Here is a 17,208-nt window from a genome sequence, read left to right as displayed (position 1 = left end):
TATAAATGGACTCGGCCCAGTATACCTGAAGGAACATCTCCACCCCCATCGTTTAGCCCGGACACTGAGGTCCAGTGCCGAGGGCCTTCTGGCGGTTCCCTCATTACGAGAAGCAAAGCTACAGGGAACCAGGCAGAGGGCCTTCTCTGTAGTGGCACCCGCCCTGTGGAACGCCCTCCCACTAGATGTCAAAGAGATAAACAATTACCTAACATTTAGAAGACATCTGAAGGCAGCCCTGTTCAGGGAAGTTTTTAATGTGCGACATTTTAATGTATTTTTCATAAATTAACAACAACAATAAAATAATAATAATGATAATAATGATAATAATAATATGTCCAGCTGTCCTTAAAGGTAAAGGTACCCCTGCCCGTACGGGCCAGTCTTGACAGACTCTGGGGTTGTGCGCCCATCTCACTTAAGAGGCCAGGGGCCAGCGCTGTCCGGAGACACTTCCGGGTCACGTGGCCAGCGTGACATCGCTGCTCTGGCAAGCCAGAGCCACACACGGAAACGCCGTTTACCTTCCCGCTGGTAAGCGGTCCCTATTTATCTACTTGCACCCGGAGGTGCTTTCGAACTGCTAGGTTGGCAGGCGCTGGGACCGAGCAGTGGGAGCGCACCCCGCCGCAGGGATTCGAACCGCCGATCTTTCGATCGGCAAGTCCTAGGCGCTGAGGCTTTAACCCACAGCGCCACCTGCGTCCCAGCTGTCCTTAGTCAACAACAAATGGTCGCTGTTTTTTGTGTTCAAAAGATGCTATATGGTAATTTATGGACCTAATAGGTATCTAAAGCCATTTGCACATAACAAAATATGTATTTAATCAAAGTAATTGTTGAACTGAAATACAATTAAGAAGAAGTATATTAATAGTGAAATACAATTAAGAAGAAGTATATTTTTTTGGGGGGGGGGGCAAGAGAGTGGGGCCCTAAGCTATAGCTTGTTTAGCTTATACGTAAATCCGGCACTGCGGCCGCTGAGCGCTTACATCAAACTAGGCGGGCAGCGGGGATGCGCGCACATTCCCGACACGACGGCGGGAAGAGAAGCATGGGGGTTAATACTCGCTGCATTACGGTAGGAGGCGGGGCGAAAGCAAAGGACCGGAGGAGAGAGAGAGAGAGAGAGAGCGCGCGAGCGCGAGCAAGCAAGCGCTGGGCGCGCGCGATAATATCGCGAGAGCTTCGCGGGGAAGTCTCGCAATATCTCGGCGCCCGGGCTGAGGAGGGAGATCCAAGCGGTGAAGAGAGTCGGAAGCGGCGGCCGGTTGGCGTCGGCGAGCGCGAGGGGGACATGGCCGGCTGGGGAGAAGGGTGAGTAGGCGAGGCCGGGAGCAGAGGCCAGAGGGCCCCGGGCCCGGAGCGCGGAGGGTCCCCCTGAGGTAAAACTCGCCGCTGGCGACGGAGCGCTGCCGGTTCCCTCTCCGGCCGCCGCTGTGTGAGGGAAGAGACGCGCCTTCCTCCTACCAGGAGAGGGGGGGGGGGGGTTCGTGCCTGTCTGTAACTCTCGCACGGCGCTTCCGAGGGAGGGCAACCTGGAATTGGAGAGAGAGTGCTCCGGGGCATGTTCAGAGTGCGCTTCTCCTCATCGAGAGGGGAGTTTTCTCGAGCCTCGACTTATCCCGGGAATGAGTTGCTGTCCAGAAACTTCAGCGGCGCCCCCCGACTTGGTTTCTGAGGTAAAATCGAGAGTGCCTCTGGGCCTGTTCAGAGCGCGCTTCGCCTCATCGTCAGGCGGACGCCCCCCGCCCCTCCGCTTCCCACCCGATCCCTCACGGATAACTTTACGTCTCGAAAGTTGACATATTTCAGGTCAAAATGTTTATAGATGTAGCGTTTCAGAGCCCGTAGGGGTTGGAGTGCTAGAATAGGACCTGGGAGAGGCCTGGGTTCGAATCCCGCCCCCCACTCAGCCTTGAAGCTCACTTGGTGTGACCTTGCAGGGCCAGTCGCAGCCTCTCAGCCTAACCTACCTCACAGGGTTGTTGTGGGGATTAAATGATGAGGGTGGGGGTAGCCATGTACACCAGTTTGAGCTCCTTGGAGAAAAAGGTGGCGTATAAATGCAAGTAATATATAATAAATAAATGCTTGAAGTGTATTGGGACAAAAATCAGCGTATGCTTTTAAAAGTTCACTAACTACAAATAAAATAAGCAATGCTGAATTAGGTATCTCTCCAGGGCATGTGCCACTTTCCAGAAAATTTCCAAGATCACGACTCATGAGCATGTCTAGAGTGCTGCTTCAAAGGACCTCATTTGTCCTCATGCAATCCAGTAGGCTGATAAGGATCAACTACTCTTGGGTTGTATTCTTTACAAGGCTTGTAGCAGAGTTTATTTTTACAGAAAACATTTATTATTTACAAAAAATTATACTGGCCAAATAAAACAACTTAATTCCTTCTCTAGCCATCAGGCTCTGAGACTCAATTGCTGACTCATTTACAACAGCCTAGAATAGCAATAGGGACGCAGGTGGCGCTGTGGGTTAAAGCCTCAGTGCCTAGGGCTTGCCGATCGAAAGGTCGGCAGTTCGAATCCCTGCGGCGGGGTGCGCTCCCGCTACTCGGTCCCAGCGCCTGCCAACCTAGCAGTTCGAAAGCACCTCCGGGTGCAAGTAGATAAATAGGGACCGCTTACCAGCGGGAAGGTAAACGGCGTTTCCGTGTGCGACTCTGGCTCGCCAGAGCAGCGATGTCACGCTGGCCACATGACCCGGAAGTGTCTCCGGACAGCGCTGGCCCCTGGCCTCTTAAGTGAGATGGGCGCACAACCCCAGAGTCTGTCAAGACTGGCCCGTACGGGCAGGGGTACCTTTACCTTACCTTTAGAATAGCAATAACATTTTTTGCTGCTGCATCACACTATTGACTCATGTTAAGACCCCTAGATTCTTTTACATGTACTGCTGGTAATCCAGGTGTCCCCCATTTTATATTTGTGCAGTTGGCTCTTCCTGACTAAGTGTAGAACCTTACATTTGTCCCTATTGAAATTCAATTTTAAAAAAAGTTTTGGCCCAGTTCTCCAGTCTGTTTAGGTCATATTCAGTCCTGATTCTGTTTTTGTGGCAATAGCTACTGCTCCCAGTTTGGTGTCTTCTGCAAAATTGTTGAGCATCCCCTCCATTCCTTCATCCAAGTTGTTTACAAAGATGTTGAACAACAATGGGCCCAGGACAGAACCCTGTGGCATCCCACTTACCACTTATTTCCAGGATGATGAGGAACCATTAGTGAGCACACTTTGGGTTTGGTCAGTCAACCAGCTACAAATCCACCTAACAGTTTACCTTATCCAGCCTATATTTTATCAGCTTTTCCAGAAGAATACCATGGGGACTTTGTTAAAAGCCTTACTGAAATCTAGATACACTACATCTGCAGCATTCATCTTATCCAGCAAGCTTGTAAGTCTATCAGTAAAGGAATGGAGATTTGTCTGGCATTACTTGTTTTTGAGAAACCCATGTTGGGTCTTAGTAAACACAACATACCGTATTTTTTGCTCTATAAGACTCACTTTTTCCCTCCTAAAAAGTAAGGGGAAATGTGTGTGCATCTTATGGAGCGAATGCAGGCTGCGCAGCTATCCCAGAAGCCAGAACAGCAAAAGGGATTGCAACAATCCCTCTTGCTTTTCTGGCTTCTGAGATTCAGAATATTTTTTTTCTTGTTTTCCTCCTCCAAAAACTAGGTGCGTCTTGTGGTCTGGTGCGTCTTATAGAGCGAAAAATACGGTACTTTTCTAACTGCTCACAGACTGACTTATTTTATTATTGGTTCTAGGACCTTTCCTGGTACTGACATCAAGCTGACTGGTTGGTAGTTACCTGGGTCTCCCCGCCCCCCTTTTGGAGGATGGGAACATTTGCCACTTCCAGTCTGCAAGGACCTCACCTGTTCTCCAAGAATTCTCAAAGATTATAGACAGGCTCTGAGATTACGTACATCCATAAACTCCCATCCATCTTGGAGTCCCTTCTCTTTTAAGTATTTCTGACCATAGGATCAGTTACAGATAGGTAGCCGTGTTGGTCTGCCATAGTCAAAACAAAATAAAAAAATTCCTTCCAGTAGCACCTTAAAGACCAACTTAAAGACTGTAGTCAACAGGCTCATCACAGCTATCTGCCAATCACCCAATCCCACCACCCTTCTGAGTAATACCCCTCCCCACCTTCTCACCTACTATATAGAAGGGTCTGGTGACTTCTGTTTCAGTGTATCTGAAGAAGTGTGCATGCACACGAAAGCTCATACCAAGAACTAACTTAGTTGGTCTTTAAGGTGCTACTGGAAGGAATTTTTTTATTTTGTTTTGACCATAGGATCTCATCCAGTTTCTTAAGCTTTTTGAAATCAGCCTTAAAGTCCAGAGTGCATTTCTGATTACACTCAGCTTTCCCTTGTCTCATGAAACCCAAGAGGACATTATTGTTTCCTCCCAAATTTCCCAGTACTTCCACTTCATTGATTAGTTGCTCCTTGTTTGTTAAGACCAGGTCCAAGATAGATGATCCCCTTGTTGCTTCTTCCACCATCTGAGAAATGAAATTGTCAGTGAGGCAATTGAGGAATTTGTTGGATCTTACATTCTTGGCAGAGTTGGAGTTCCAACAGATATCAGGGAAGCTGAAGTCTCCTGTGACTACTATATCTTTCCTTTTTGAATATTTTGTAATCTGCTCTAGGAAGGCATCATCCAAGTCTTTAGTCTGGTTAGAAGGGTTATAGCAGACACCCACATTGATTCTAAATCTTTGTAAGAGACTTTTTCATGACTTCAGCAACTGCTGCAAATAGATTGGAAGATGGTTCAAGTTGTAGGAGAGGATAGGTTTTGTTTTTAAGAGGAGGCTGAAAAAATTATGTTTTCAGCTTTCTAGATGCTGTATTCAAATTATTACATGCACACATCAACTTTGTTGGTAGCAGCTCTATTTATGACTGAAGAAGATTCTTAAGTGCAAGCACAAATTCTTATTTGCTTATTTAGTTTTATGCAGCCCTCTTGTATTCACCTGGTAGGCATAGATGGCCAGGAATTCAATGCAGAATGAGCAGGTTGGTAGAGGAGGGACAGGTTTTTGTGCTAGCAAAGGAGGGGAAGAGCCCTTTCATTTATAACCAGCATGGAAATCAATCTGGCTGACACCACTTTGTGTAATACAAACTTTAAAAAATGTATTTATTTACTATAATCCACCTTTATGTTGACTACACAGCAGGGACTTCCATTCCTCTGAAGCAATCATGCAATGCAGATGAGTAACTTTTGTAGACTGATTTACGAGGCTGATCTTAGATATCTCTTTTGGCTCCCTCCTCTTCTTGTGATGTTCTGAACTAGCTTGCATAGGACAGTTGTTTAAAAGACTGAAGCACATTTGCAACAAAACCACTTACCTCTATTCCACTGTTTTTCAGTATTCTGTCTTTGGGGAGCACTCTACATCAATTTGTTTGCCACTGTTGTGTAATCCACTCTTGTGTAGTCCACAAACCTTGGCTTGACTGATTAGCCAGCCAGTACTTAAAATTACTGCTGACCCTGTCCACTTCATGGAGGAAAGACCTGGTGGATGGGAGATTGTGATCCTTTTCCTGCTGGCTTTGAACAGTACAGAGGTAGTGTTAGAGACTTGCACTTCTTCTGCAGATGCCCTGTGGGAAATGAAAGAAGCTTCTGGTATGTGAAGAGGACTATGGAAGTGGGAAGGTCTTTCACATATAAGAAATGGCTTATGGCTTTCTTGCTGCATCACTGTCTCCAAGGGCATTTTTTTTGCTTTGCATGGTGCTTTTACATCTCTATCAAATATATATCCCACTCTTCCTCTCAGAGGACCCCAGGACAGAAAACAACAAGCACATTAAAGAGTTATTGATCTTTTCATTGAGGAATCTCAGGGTGTTCTGAAACATGATATCTGTGTTCTGCTCAAATGATTCACATCCTCTTCCGTACATCAGCTTCACATATTATGGGGATCATGTATTTTCCAGAATTTGACTTGTAGTGCTGTTGGAAAAGATGAAGTGTAAAGGGGAAATGTGCATCCTCAACATTTTTGATAGCTTGTGTTCAGCTGCTGCAAAAGTTCATGCTGCAAGTACATTTTGTTAGAGTTTTAATAGTGCTGCAGTGTCAATGGGAAAGGCTGGACTTTAACTATTCATCTCTGTGTTATGTTTTTATTCCATCCCTTTCTTCAAGGAATTAGGGATGTTGTAAATTGTTCCTTTCTCCCCATTTTAACCTCACAAAAGCTCTGCAAGCAATGGTGGACTGAGAGAGACAGTGAATATCCCAAGGTGACTCTGAGATCTTCTTAATTGAGCAGGGTTTCAGACATGTGCCTCCCCATATCTACTCTTAAGCACTACCCCAATTGTTTTCAGACTTTCTCCCTTGTTGTCATTTGAAAATTGGCAGGGCTATTGGTGGACCATGTAATTACTTATTTATTCTATAAGTCAAAACATATAGCTTGTATTTTAACAACTTTCTTTCTCCAGTACCGGCATAATCATCAAAATCAACACTGTGAACAGTCATGAGCCCTAGGCAATTGTTTAATATTATCAAATGTTTAATGCTACCTCATATTAGCCTGTTTAATAATCAGCCCTGGTCAAAATGGCCTCGAGCTTTGTTGTCAGAAAAAATAATTGGAGTGCAGGACCAGGTACCATTACTCTCGACTTTTCTGCAGCTTTTCCATGGATCACATGAATGGAGCTCATGGACCATAGTTTGAGACCTTCTGCACCACACCAGCTCTCATTTACTTTATGTTATCTGGGAAGTGGTTCATTTATTGGGTAGTGGTGGTTTGGATATAACTAGCTGCACATTGAGATTTGTCTGTGATCTTATGTCTGCAGAGGTCCGGTGCACATGGATGAGGAGGAAGGAAATACAGTGGTCTTCTCTATTCTAAAATCATTCAACAACTACTTGTCACATCCTGTGGAAGATACATCTGAATTGGCTACCACACAAGTACCTCAAGGTTCTCTGCAGATGCAGTATGAGCAGATGATGAAGGTGAGACTTCCTTAAATTCATTTGTTCTTCCGTAGTTACAATGAGCAGGCAAAGCAGTCACCTTCACTGTCAGAGCCTGATCGGAGTAGTATACTAAATCAGCTTTCCCCTGACCTGATGGCCTCCAAGTGTTGGCCAAAGTGGATGGGAATTTTGGTCAAAACGTCTGGAGGGCACCAGGCTGAGTAAGGCATGACATGTGCCAGAATGCCTAAGTTAGCAAGAACATCAGGATTTCCTAGACAAATGGAAATTTCATTCATGACTAAGTTAAAACATGGAGGGGGAGGGGGAATAGAGACCATTGCTTTTGAATTTTTTCTTCAATTCTTATCCCGTCATTCCTCCAAGTTGTGTTGGACAGTGTATATGGTCTCTGTTTAGAATCTCAGGTGAGATTCCCACCCTGGAAGTTGCTCTCAGAACCAGTCACCACACAGAAGCAGAGAAAGGTTCAGATAGTTTACTGTTATAGAATATAAGGCTCAGTTAACTGCTCTGAGGTTTGTTTGTTTTTTGTTACTTAGTTTATTCATTTTTTTTAATATGATAATAAAAAGAAATCACGTCATGCAGTCAAAAGTGTTTGTGATTACATCACAATATAGATCCATGAATTTATTTTATTTACTTATGTTTTTGCCCTACTTTTTATCATAGAAATCTAAAGCAGCTCATGATGAATATTGCAAAAAAAATGATGCAAATAAGCTTTTTTAAAAATGTAGATGACAACTCTTCACAATTTGCAGCTATTGCTGCATGTTCTTTTTAAAGAGCATTTTGTCTTCCAGTATCTTTTCTGCCAGATGCTATTTGTAGAATACTGTGCCCCTCTCTTTTGAACTGTTTTTACTACATTTTTTCAGTAGTGGAGGTAGTTTTTTCTCTTATGTGCAGATCATAAGTATTTGATTATAGGCCTTATTATTCATGCTAATGCATATTAGGATGACTTGGATAGAAACCAAAGGCTTCTGCGAAGTTGGTATGCTATCTCTGCACTGTGGAGATTTCTTACTTGTGCCCACTTGTACATCTGAAGAATAATTTTCTAGTTGGTATGAGGAAACATTTTTATTTATTTATTTAGAGGGCAGAAATAAAACAATGTAGAATAATTGTCAATAATAGATAAAATCAGGAAAAAATAAAAGCAAGTATATATAACTAAATTATATGTCTGGAATACATTTTCTGAAATAAAGTTTTAAGTATGTGTCTAAGACAGCATAGTGAGGGCGCCTTTCTAATGTTAATAGGGAGCTTTGGGAGGAAGGAATGAGAAATCTTACTCTTTTCTTTCCACTCTCATTTGCTTAGGTTTGGATGTTTAAAAAGTTTTTTTTGTGGAATTCAGCATAGTGCTAAGGCAATTCTTCCAACAGTGCAGGGATTTCTGCTTGCACAGTGTTGTTCCTGAATCTGTTGCACATTTGTGGACAGTGTATGCGAGAGCATGGGTGGATGGGAAGTCCTGTTGCACAAATGGAAAACCCTATTCTGATGGGACGTTGTTGGAATTGCACCCTTAACCCTTTGCCACAGCTTCTTCATGTATAAGATGGTTGTAAGAACTATTTTGTTTCCTTTGACTAAAATGTTTCAGTTTTAAAGTTTTAAAAAAGGGCTTTCTGTGACCTCCCATCCAAAGGTGTAATCATGTCCACACATTGTTTGCTTCTTGTTTGTTATATTGGGCTCTTCCTTCAGGCAGAAGTTAGGGGGCACAGGGAAGTGACAAAACATGCAGAGTTCCTAAAATGCTTTGAGTGCTTTCAGTAGAACGCTTTGTGCTGCTGCTTATGTTTATTTTTTCTTTCCTCATGTGAACACATCAGCGTGAAGATCAGGCTGGGCAAATACGTTCAGAGGCACAGTTTTTGCAAATGGAGCGGGAGAAAATGCAAATGGAACTGAGTCACAAAAGGGCTCGAATTGAGCTTGAGAAGGAGGCTAATGCAAATGCAAGAAACTTTGAGGTTAGTTTGCTAGTAATACACCGTTGATTAGTAGAGACATCAACCAGAGCCTCTTTTAGACCACCTCATGATTGTATTGGTTTGATGGTAAATTTTTAGGACCTTGTGATCATGTTGTTAATGCACAGGAGAGTTGTGTGGCTTCTTTTAGAAGCATTTAAAATGGGGGTGGGTAACTGGATCTTGTGGGCAGGCTGAATACTTTCCTTTCCCACCTCTTGCAGGTTGCTCACCTGTTAAATACCATGGCATTACAGTGACATAAGGTCATCGTTTTTTGCCCTCACAGTCAGCTGATAGTTGGGTCTTCAAAGCCCTGTGCACCAGTTTTAAGCATAAGAAAAGGTGGCCTTCACCAACCTGGTGCCTTGGAGATATTTTGGACTACAACTCCCATTAGCTCCACACAGCATGGCCATGCTGGTTGGGGTGAATGAGAATTTTAGTCCAAAACATCTGGAGGGTATTAGCTTGGTGAAAGCTAACGTAGAAGATAGTGAATTGAATTGGGGAAACTGGATTCAAATCCCTCTTTAGCCATAAATTCACTGGGTAAGCTCTTAGCCTTGTTTGCCTCACAAAGCTTGTGAGGACAGAATGGGATAATCTCATGTGTGCCATTTTGAGCTCAATGGATAAAATTCAGGATACAAGATTGATAAATCTAGCATGTGAAATGGAAACTATGCTGTGCTGTGTGGCTAGCTCTGCCTTCTAGGTTTATGTCACAAGGAGGATGCACTTTATCCTGTAAAGCACTTCAAGAATTCAGAGGCTTTTATTAAATCTTCACATAACAACATATGCAGGGAGATGGATCTCCATTGTAACTCAGAAAAAATGGGGAGGAAGTTCCTAGTTCCACCTCAAGTCAAGTGATTTTGTGGATTATTCCGGTGTCACTTCAACCCCAAAATCTAGCTGAGTCAGTCGCAGAAACACTTAAAACCCTGAAATGTAAAGGGAGCAGCACTAATCCAACAGTGTGGTAATTATCTTGCTCAGATTCTGCATTTCGGAAGTGATGTGGATAAAGGGTTTAGGAACCTCATACTGCTTTGCATAATCCTTGCTTAGTATGTAAATCCGTAGCTTGTTTTGCTTTGATTAGCAGAGCAATTTGCTACACGTTTTCCAATAAGAGTGAATTAATTTGAGTTGGAAGCAAATGGAAACTGGACTGGAAATGCTTTGAGAGTTCAGAAAAAGGAAGAGAGGGAATGGTGGAGAATTGGGCAGGGGAAATTCAATACAGCAGTGTGTATTGTACTATTTTATACTTTTCCAGTGAAATATTTTGGTCACAGAGTAGAATGATTTAAATCACCAAGGAAAAAGGTCAATTTAAGTCAAATTTCCTGTAGCTATTACTTCATATATTTCATAAACGTCATACATTTCTAAACAGAGGTGCAAATCAGACCACAAAACTATGCTAATTTACAACTATGCAGAAGTATTATTTAGACCAGGGACTGGAACCTTTTTATGTTGGGTGGTGCTGGTGGTGTGTTATCAGGAAGTGTGGAGCCAAAGTGTGCAGTGATTCTCCCTCCCCCCCTCCTCATAGTCTCATAGTCTCTTGTTTCTTCCCCCTTCCCAAGTCTAATTGCCACATGGTAGACAATTTGGGTGGGTGGTGGGCAGAACATGGGAAGGGAAGAGTTGTTAACCCTTCACTCTCTAGCTCCTCCCCAACCCCCGAATGTGATATTTAGACTTAGCTAAAACCCTAATTGCTGATGGGGAGCTAGGTCCAAGGAGGAAATGTTGTGGTTTGAACCCATTTGTTCCTTGGTTTACAGCCAGACTTTGCCTCTCTTTGTCACACTGTATATATATTTTTCATGGTTTCCTTGAATGTCTCTAAAATATTTCCATATAGGGTCTTCATTATATGGTCCATTACAGTGGGCAAGCACCTATGGCAGTTTCTGCCATGGTGCAAGGGGTGCCACAGCAATGCTGTATACCAGTACGTGAGAGCCCCATTCTCGAATTATAGCATTGGCAAAGGGCAATGAAATTCCCAGGATGTTTTACAGAAAATGCAGAAGACCATAAAATAACAATACTAATAACACAAACTGAAAAGACTAAAAACCTTGGTGAAATAAAATGTTCTTGGTTGGATGTCAAAATGATGTTGGCATGTCCAATTACTTTTCAGGCTTGATTTTTATATGGTGATGTGTGAATTTGGGAATTTGACCATTTCTCAGTTAAATCAATTGAGAGTCATTAAGTGATGGCTAGTCACCATACAAGGGGCAAATTCTGAATCACTTTTTGCCTGCTTTTTATTGTTCCTTCATTTGGCTGCTGAGTGTGTTGCTGTGGCTGCATTAAGTAAAATGGGCAGATCTATGGGAGCAGATCTGTAACTGTGTTGTGAATGTTGCTGTGACCAGTAACTAGAAAATGTGATAGTGATAGAAGGAAAAATACTGGAAATCAGTATGCAAACCATTTCCATTTGGAGTAAACCAAATGCAGGAGATGAGTTTCTAAGTGAGATGGTTTATGTCATCCTAGCATTGAAGCTCGTGCTATAAACCAAAACCCTGTTCAGACTGATACACTTGTGAGCACCGTGTCTTTGAGCAGTGCAAGCCATGCTGCCAAGTCTGACAATATGTGAATATCCCATTTGCCTCCAATTTATTGTAAACATCTTTATGCAACATCTGTTGAAAACATATGGTGCAGCCATGCCCCAAAGATTACTTCTGTGATGCACTAGACATTCATAACCAGGATGGATAAAAAGCAATAATTTTAAAAACCAAAGCCAGGGGTTATATCCAACATTAATCAAACTCTTAAATTTCAACTCTGTCCTGTGCCAATGCTATAATTCAGGAGGGGAGAAAATCTGCAAACTGTCAGACATGTTCAGTGGCTGCAGAATAGAAATAGGTTGCATGGAAACTGTCCACTAAGTTCACAAAGGTTCTGTTTCACTAGTGAAATGGATGAAAAGGCTTGGGAAGACTTTGCTTTGGTGGAGATGCCAGCAATATATTACTGTAGTTATTTGATGCAAGGTTCTTTGAAGTTTCTTTCTGTTTTTCCTCTCTTTCTAGCGGGAGGCTGACCATAACAAAGAGCTCCTCAAGCGTATCAAGCAGTGTCAGGAAAGAGAAACTGAGACTGAAAATAAGCTTCAAGAACAAATTGAGATTAACAGATCCTGTCAGAAGCACACAGAGTCTCTGAATAGGAAGTTGCAGGAGAAGGAGAACAAGCTTGCTGAAGCTAATGAAGTAAGAAAAAAGCAGTTTATTGATTCCATACTATATGTACTTTCCAATCGTCCATGAATATTAATAAATAGCTTTGTTGCAGCAGTTGTGATGCACAGTAGAATGTTGATACGCACATTCTGCTCATAGTACTCAATTTCTTAATGCATGATAATAGTGTTTATGTTTGAAGGAGAATGTGGGCATTGATAAATATTGAAGTGTTTCTTCAAAAGTCTTCCTCAGCCTGGTGCTTTCTAGATGTTGCTGGGTTCAAATGTCCCTCAGCCCCAGCAAGCATGGTTAATGGTCAGGGGTGATGGGAGTTGTAGTCGAGAAACAACTAGAGGGCACCAGGTTGGGAAAGGCTTTCTAGAGGAAGCATTTTTCAGAGGCAAGATGGCAAAGGAATCTGAATTTTGCATTGTTGGTGTTGGTATCTGTCTGTTTTGAGATACAGTGGAAGTGTGCAGCATCAGATATAAAGTCAAACCATTGGACAGCCACGGTGCCTGCTGTGGCTGTAGAAACCAATACGGGTGAGACATGTTTTATTGCAGCTGGGGCAGATGAAGGTGTCTGGTATTGCTTCTATGGATGCACCATGCTGTTTCTTCTCTCTGTGCTCCTCCCAGTGGTAATTTCTCCTCTGGTCACTGATGTGGATACATGATACGACTGATTGTCTCCAAGCACTGCAATCGTCTGTAAGGAATTCCCATATGACGTGGTTAATGTTGTCTATAAAGGAGGTGTATAAGTGGTGTCTGCTTTCAGCATGTCTCCTGCAGCTAGTGCAATGAGAAAATGATGTTGACTGTTGACCTCTGAGCTCTAAAGCTGCATTGTGACTCGGGATAGACCCTGCCAGTGAGTGACTGTAATCTGTTGAGAACTGCACAGACGAAGGCTTTTCCCACAGTACTCAGCAGTGGGATTCCATGGTAATTACTACAGTCATGGCAGTCACCTTTGTTCTTGTAAAGGGTAACAATGCTGGATTCGCACATGTCTTGTGGCACAGATCCTGCTTCCCAGCACTGCAAGAGAAGGCTGTGGAGGTGCGTCCTGAGGGAGGAGTTGAGGCTGGCTTTCAGCACTTCTGTTGGGATTCTGTCCTGTCTTGGGGCTTTACCACATGCCTGGGAGTTGAGGGTATTCTTCAGCTCATTAAGGAAGGGAGGAACATCCAGCTGTTCCAAGGCAGGCAGAGTCTGGATACTGTTGATTGCTGTGTCAGAGACTGTGTTTTCCCACAAGTACAGTTTTTGATGGTGCTCTGCCCGTTACTTCATCTGCTTGCTGCAATATGTTATGATCTCTGCAGACAAGGTTTTAAGCGGTGCAGTTTTTCTGCCTGTAGGTCCAAAGCCGCCTAGCCTTTGCACATTTTGTGAGTATTGCTGCTTTAGCCAGTAGTCATGGACACATTGGCAATCTGCTGGGCATCACTCCTTGCTTTTCTCAGTGCAGCAAGTGTCTTCCTGCAGGGTGCACACTTGTAGTTCACAAGAGCCTCTTACTTTGTGGCCTTAACAGGCTCCGTGTCCTTAATGGCGGCCTCAAACCAGTTGGGTATCTGCTGCTCTCAAGGTAGCAAAGGAATGTGGATTTTGCATTGTTATCAAACAGCAGTAAGAGGTAATTGGGAGGTGTAGTGAAGGGCATAATAATATAATAGGGCCCCAGGATGTAATGAGTAGTTTAGGTTATTCTTGGTCAGTTACTGCTGTGGTATCACTCACTGCAGGGAGATTTTAGGACCAAATTATTTGGTTTTTTTCTGGCATCTCCAATATTTTCTGTTCTGTGTAATTTTTAACGCAGCAGCTGTTTCTGAAACTGTGATGTCCCTCCCAAGAGTGTGCATACCTAACTGAATATTTAGGAAATTATAATGTCATAAATTTAGTACAAGAGCTAATCTTCGAGAAAAGGGCTGTGTAGGCATAGAATATGGAAGAGGGCAAGAGAGAAGAGACATTCAAGGCACAAGAAGTGATCGTTCATAAGAGTGACTAAGTTAGTCTTTGCCAACTTGTGCCCTCCACAAGTTTTGGATGGCTATGCTGACTGCGGCTGCTGGGAGTTGGAATTCAAAAAATCAGAAGGACCCCAGATTGGTGAAGACTGGACTAAGTAATTGTTCAGTTTATAATCAAGCAATGGCCTAATGATAAGCTGATGTCCTTCCCCCCCCCCCCCCCCTGCATCTAACCTAGTTCTGGTAACTCTGAATTGTACAACTTTATTGAAAAGTTAACACTGCCATCGTTACTTGTCTGTTGGGAAAATTGATGGCAGTTTTGAAATTCCACTGCAGAGAAAATATTCATAATGTGCTGATGGAACAATTTGCATCCCTCTGATGCATCCTAGTGTAGATAGACATTCTAACTTTGAAACTTGCTATTTGCATGCCAGCGTGAAGTTACTTGCTTAATGGGTGGTGACAATTAGGGTGACAGATAAGAGAGCAAAGAGTTGCTTTTGCCTTTCTGAGGTAACTTTTTAAAGGTCTGATTTCATGTATTATTGGTTCTTCACATTTAATCAGTAGTGTTTGATCAGAGGTGGTTCATTGTCCTTGACATCTAGGTCCAACCATATATTTGTGTATTCATTCTTTCTCTCTCAGACAATTAGTGTGTTGAAAGGAAAGATATCGGAGTTGCAGTGGAACTTAACAAATCAGGAGATGAAAATGAAAACCTGTGAATCGCAGAAGCAGGAGCTCACTGAACAGCTGGATGTACTACAAAAGTGAGTAGGGGATTAACAACTGCCAGGAAATAAAACCTTTAGTCTTTGGCAGCTGGTGTCACTCAGGAAGGGAAAGTTTCAACAGCTTTTGATTTTTGCTGTTCAAAGAGCTGCTTTGATCAGGATGTGTACTGCTGAAAACTTGATAAATGGGGAGTGGGGGAAATAACAAAATAAAAAGTAGACAAAGTAATTTTATGGAAAATAAATAAATAAAGCTTAAAATAATTCCCATTTCTCTTGTGCAGGAGATGGGAAAACACTGAGGATTGGAGAGGGCTAATTAACTGAAAAGTCTTTTATTTAAAACCTGTAACTATCATTGATGAGGCAGGGTTGGTTATAAGTCCTCCCCTCGATTCTGTGTTGTAACACTGATTTTGGGCATAACTTTTGAAGCAGCTTTTATGTAATATCGACATGAGTTGTTTGGTGGCCAAATAATTGGAGTACGGAAATAACAAGTGATTTGTGGGATTTGTTACTTGGCTAAGAATATTCAGTGCATAGTCTAAATTTTCTGCAAAGGAAAAAAAGATGTCTGCAGCCGCGATCCAATGGATGCTTAAGTACTATTGAATTCAGTGGGACTTAACTCTGAATATAGGATTGCATTGCAAGCTATGGTATCATGATAGCAGTTTTTGGAAAATACTGGCAAAATGCCACTGGCGTATTGGGTTGCATTTGGTCTCTGAATATGTCCTTGCTGTTTCGATACAGCAGTGTGTACTAAGAGGGCAGTAGTCCATGCTTCAGCAAGGAGATAGAGCTGTACAGTCGTACCTTGGTTCTTGAACCGAATCTGTTCCGGAAGTCCGTTCAACTTCTGAAAATGTTCGAAAACCAAGGCACAGCTTCCGATTGGCTGCACTCAAGCGGAAGCCGTGGAAGCCGCGTCGGATGTTCGGCTTCCAAAAAAAGTTTGCAAACTGGAACACTTACTTCTGGGTTTGCAGCGTTTGGGAGCCAAAAAATTCAAGTCACAAGGCATTCGAGAATCAAGGTACAACTGTAGTGGGGAAGAATGAAGTCTCTTCCCTAATGAATTCTGGACAGGGCCTTTGCAATGTGATTGTCTTTGGGATGGGAACCCAGTATGAAGGGAAGAACAGACCTGTAGGTTGGACACTGCTTTGGAGACAGGCAATACCCATGTCTCTTGGTTACTTGGGACTCCTTGATCATGCACACACTCCCTGATAGACAGGAGAACACATTGAAGTAGATGTTTAATGTGACCAAGAGATGTAATGTGCGTATCATAGAATTGTCGAGTTGGAAGGGACTCCAAGGGCCATCTAGTCCAACCTCCTGCAGTGCAGGAATCTTTTGCCCATTGTGGTGATGAATGGTCTAGAAGTGAATAAGTAGAGAAAAGTGCTGCAGGACAGGTGCAATCTAATGGTGACTGGTTGACAGTGGGTTCAAAATAGACACCAGGAAGTATTTCTGTTGATGGGCACAAGCTTTTAGAAAGGATTTGGCAAAGTCTGTCAAGGCCTATTAGCTAGTATGGTTAAAAAATGAAACCTCTTGTGGCAGAGACAATGGATGGGAGTTAACTAACAAGTCCCATCAGTGCAAGCCCTGGTTAAGGTTTTCACTTGTGCATCAGGGCTTTCCCTTCCTCTCTCTATTAGCACGCTCTGAAATTGACTGGAGGTGTGTGTGTCAGGAGAACGGTGTATGAGGGGCAGGAGGGGGGTGCTTTCATTCTATCTGGCAAGCCACAGTGCTTGTGCTGACAGGATGTTTACCATAGCAGAATGTTGAATTCTAACAGTATTTATTTCTTTTTATTGTTTTTAAATAATTTGCCTCTTAATAACATAATATGGTGAAGAGTAGTATATAAATGTTTTACAGTATTTACAAATTGCACACATACTAAACACCACAAAACTATAAATGTTGCAAAAATGATAAAAGTCATTGAAAAACCTTTCTTAAAAGCTGTAGATTAAGTCAAAATAGACAAAGGAAGAACCAAAAGCAGTTAAACCTGACAAGACTTGGTGCCAGGTGGATAGATCTAATCAATTCTAGAGATGAGTGGGATGACAATCTCCATCACAGCCTGCTTGCTTGCTTCCCAGCAATGCTGTTGAAACCAATGCCAGGCTACAAAGCACTTTGCTTATAACAACT

The 17,208-nt window shown here is 42.8% G+C and overlaps 1 protein-coding gene across 2 annotated transcripts in view; it reads left to right on the top strand.

Moving 5' to 3' along the window:
- Window positions 1–1,162: 1,162 nt before the first annotated feature.
- The window catches only part of MAD1L1 (mitotic arrest deficient 1 like 1), a 452,304-nt gene continuing 436,258 nt past the window's right edge, over window positions 1,163–17,208 (top strand). The window contains exons 1-5 of one of the 2 annotated variants that reach the window (XM_079953794.1): window positions 1,163–1,323; window positions 6,905–7,067; window positions 8,909–9,049; window positions 12,136–12,315; window positions 14,933–15,057. In XM_079953794.1, coding sequence (XP_079809920.1) covers window positions 1,304–1,323; window positions 6,905–7,067; window positions 8,909–9,049; window positions 12,136–12,315; window positions 14,933–15,057 — 629 coding nt within the window. In that variant the 5' untranslated portion in view covers window positions 1,163–1,303. Of the gene's footprint in view, window positions 1,324–1,668; window positions 1,689–6,904; window positions 7,068–8,908; window positions 9,050–12,135; window positions 12,316–14,932; window positions 15,058–17,208 lie in introns of those variants that run through there. The other variant, XM_079953795.1, reaches the window with a different exon arrangement.

The sequence above is a fragment of the Podarcis cretensis genome (genome assembly GCF_951804945.1).
Source record: "Podarcis cretensis genome assembly, chromosome: 14".
NCBI lineage: Eukaryota > Metazoa > Chordata > Lepidosauria > Squamata > Lacertidae > Podarcis > Podarcis cretensis.
Note: the sequence above shows the minus strand (reverse complement) of the source record. Positions and strands in the feature narration are given on the sequence as shown.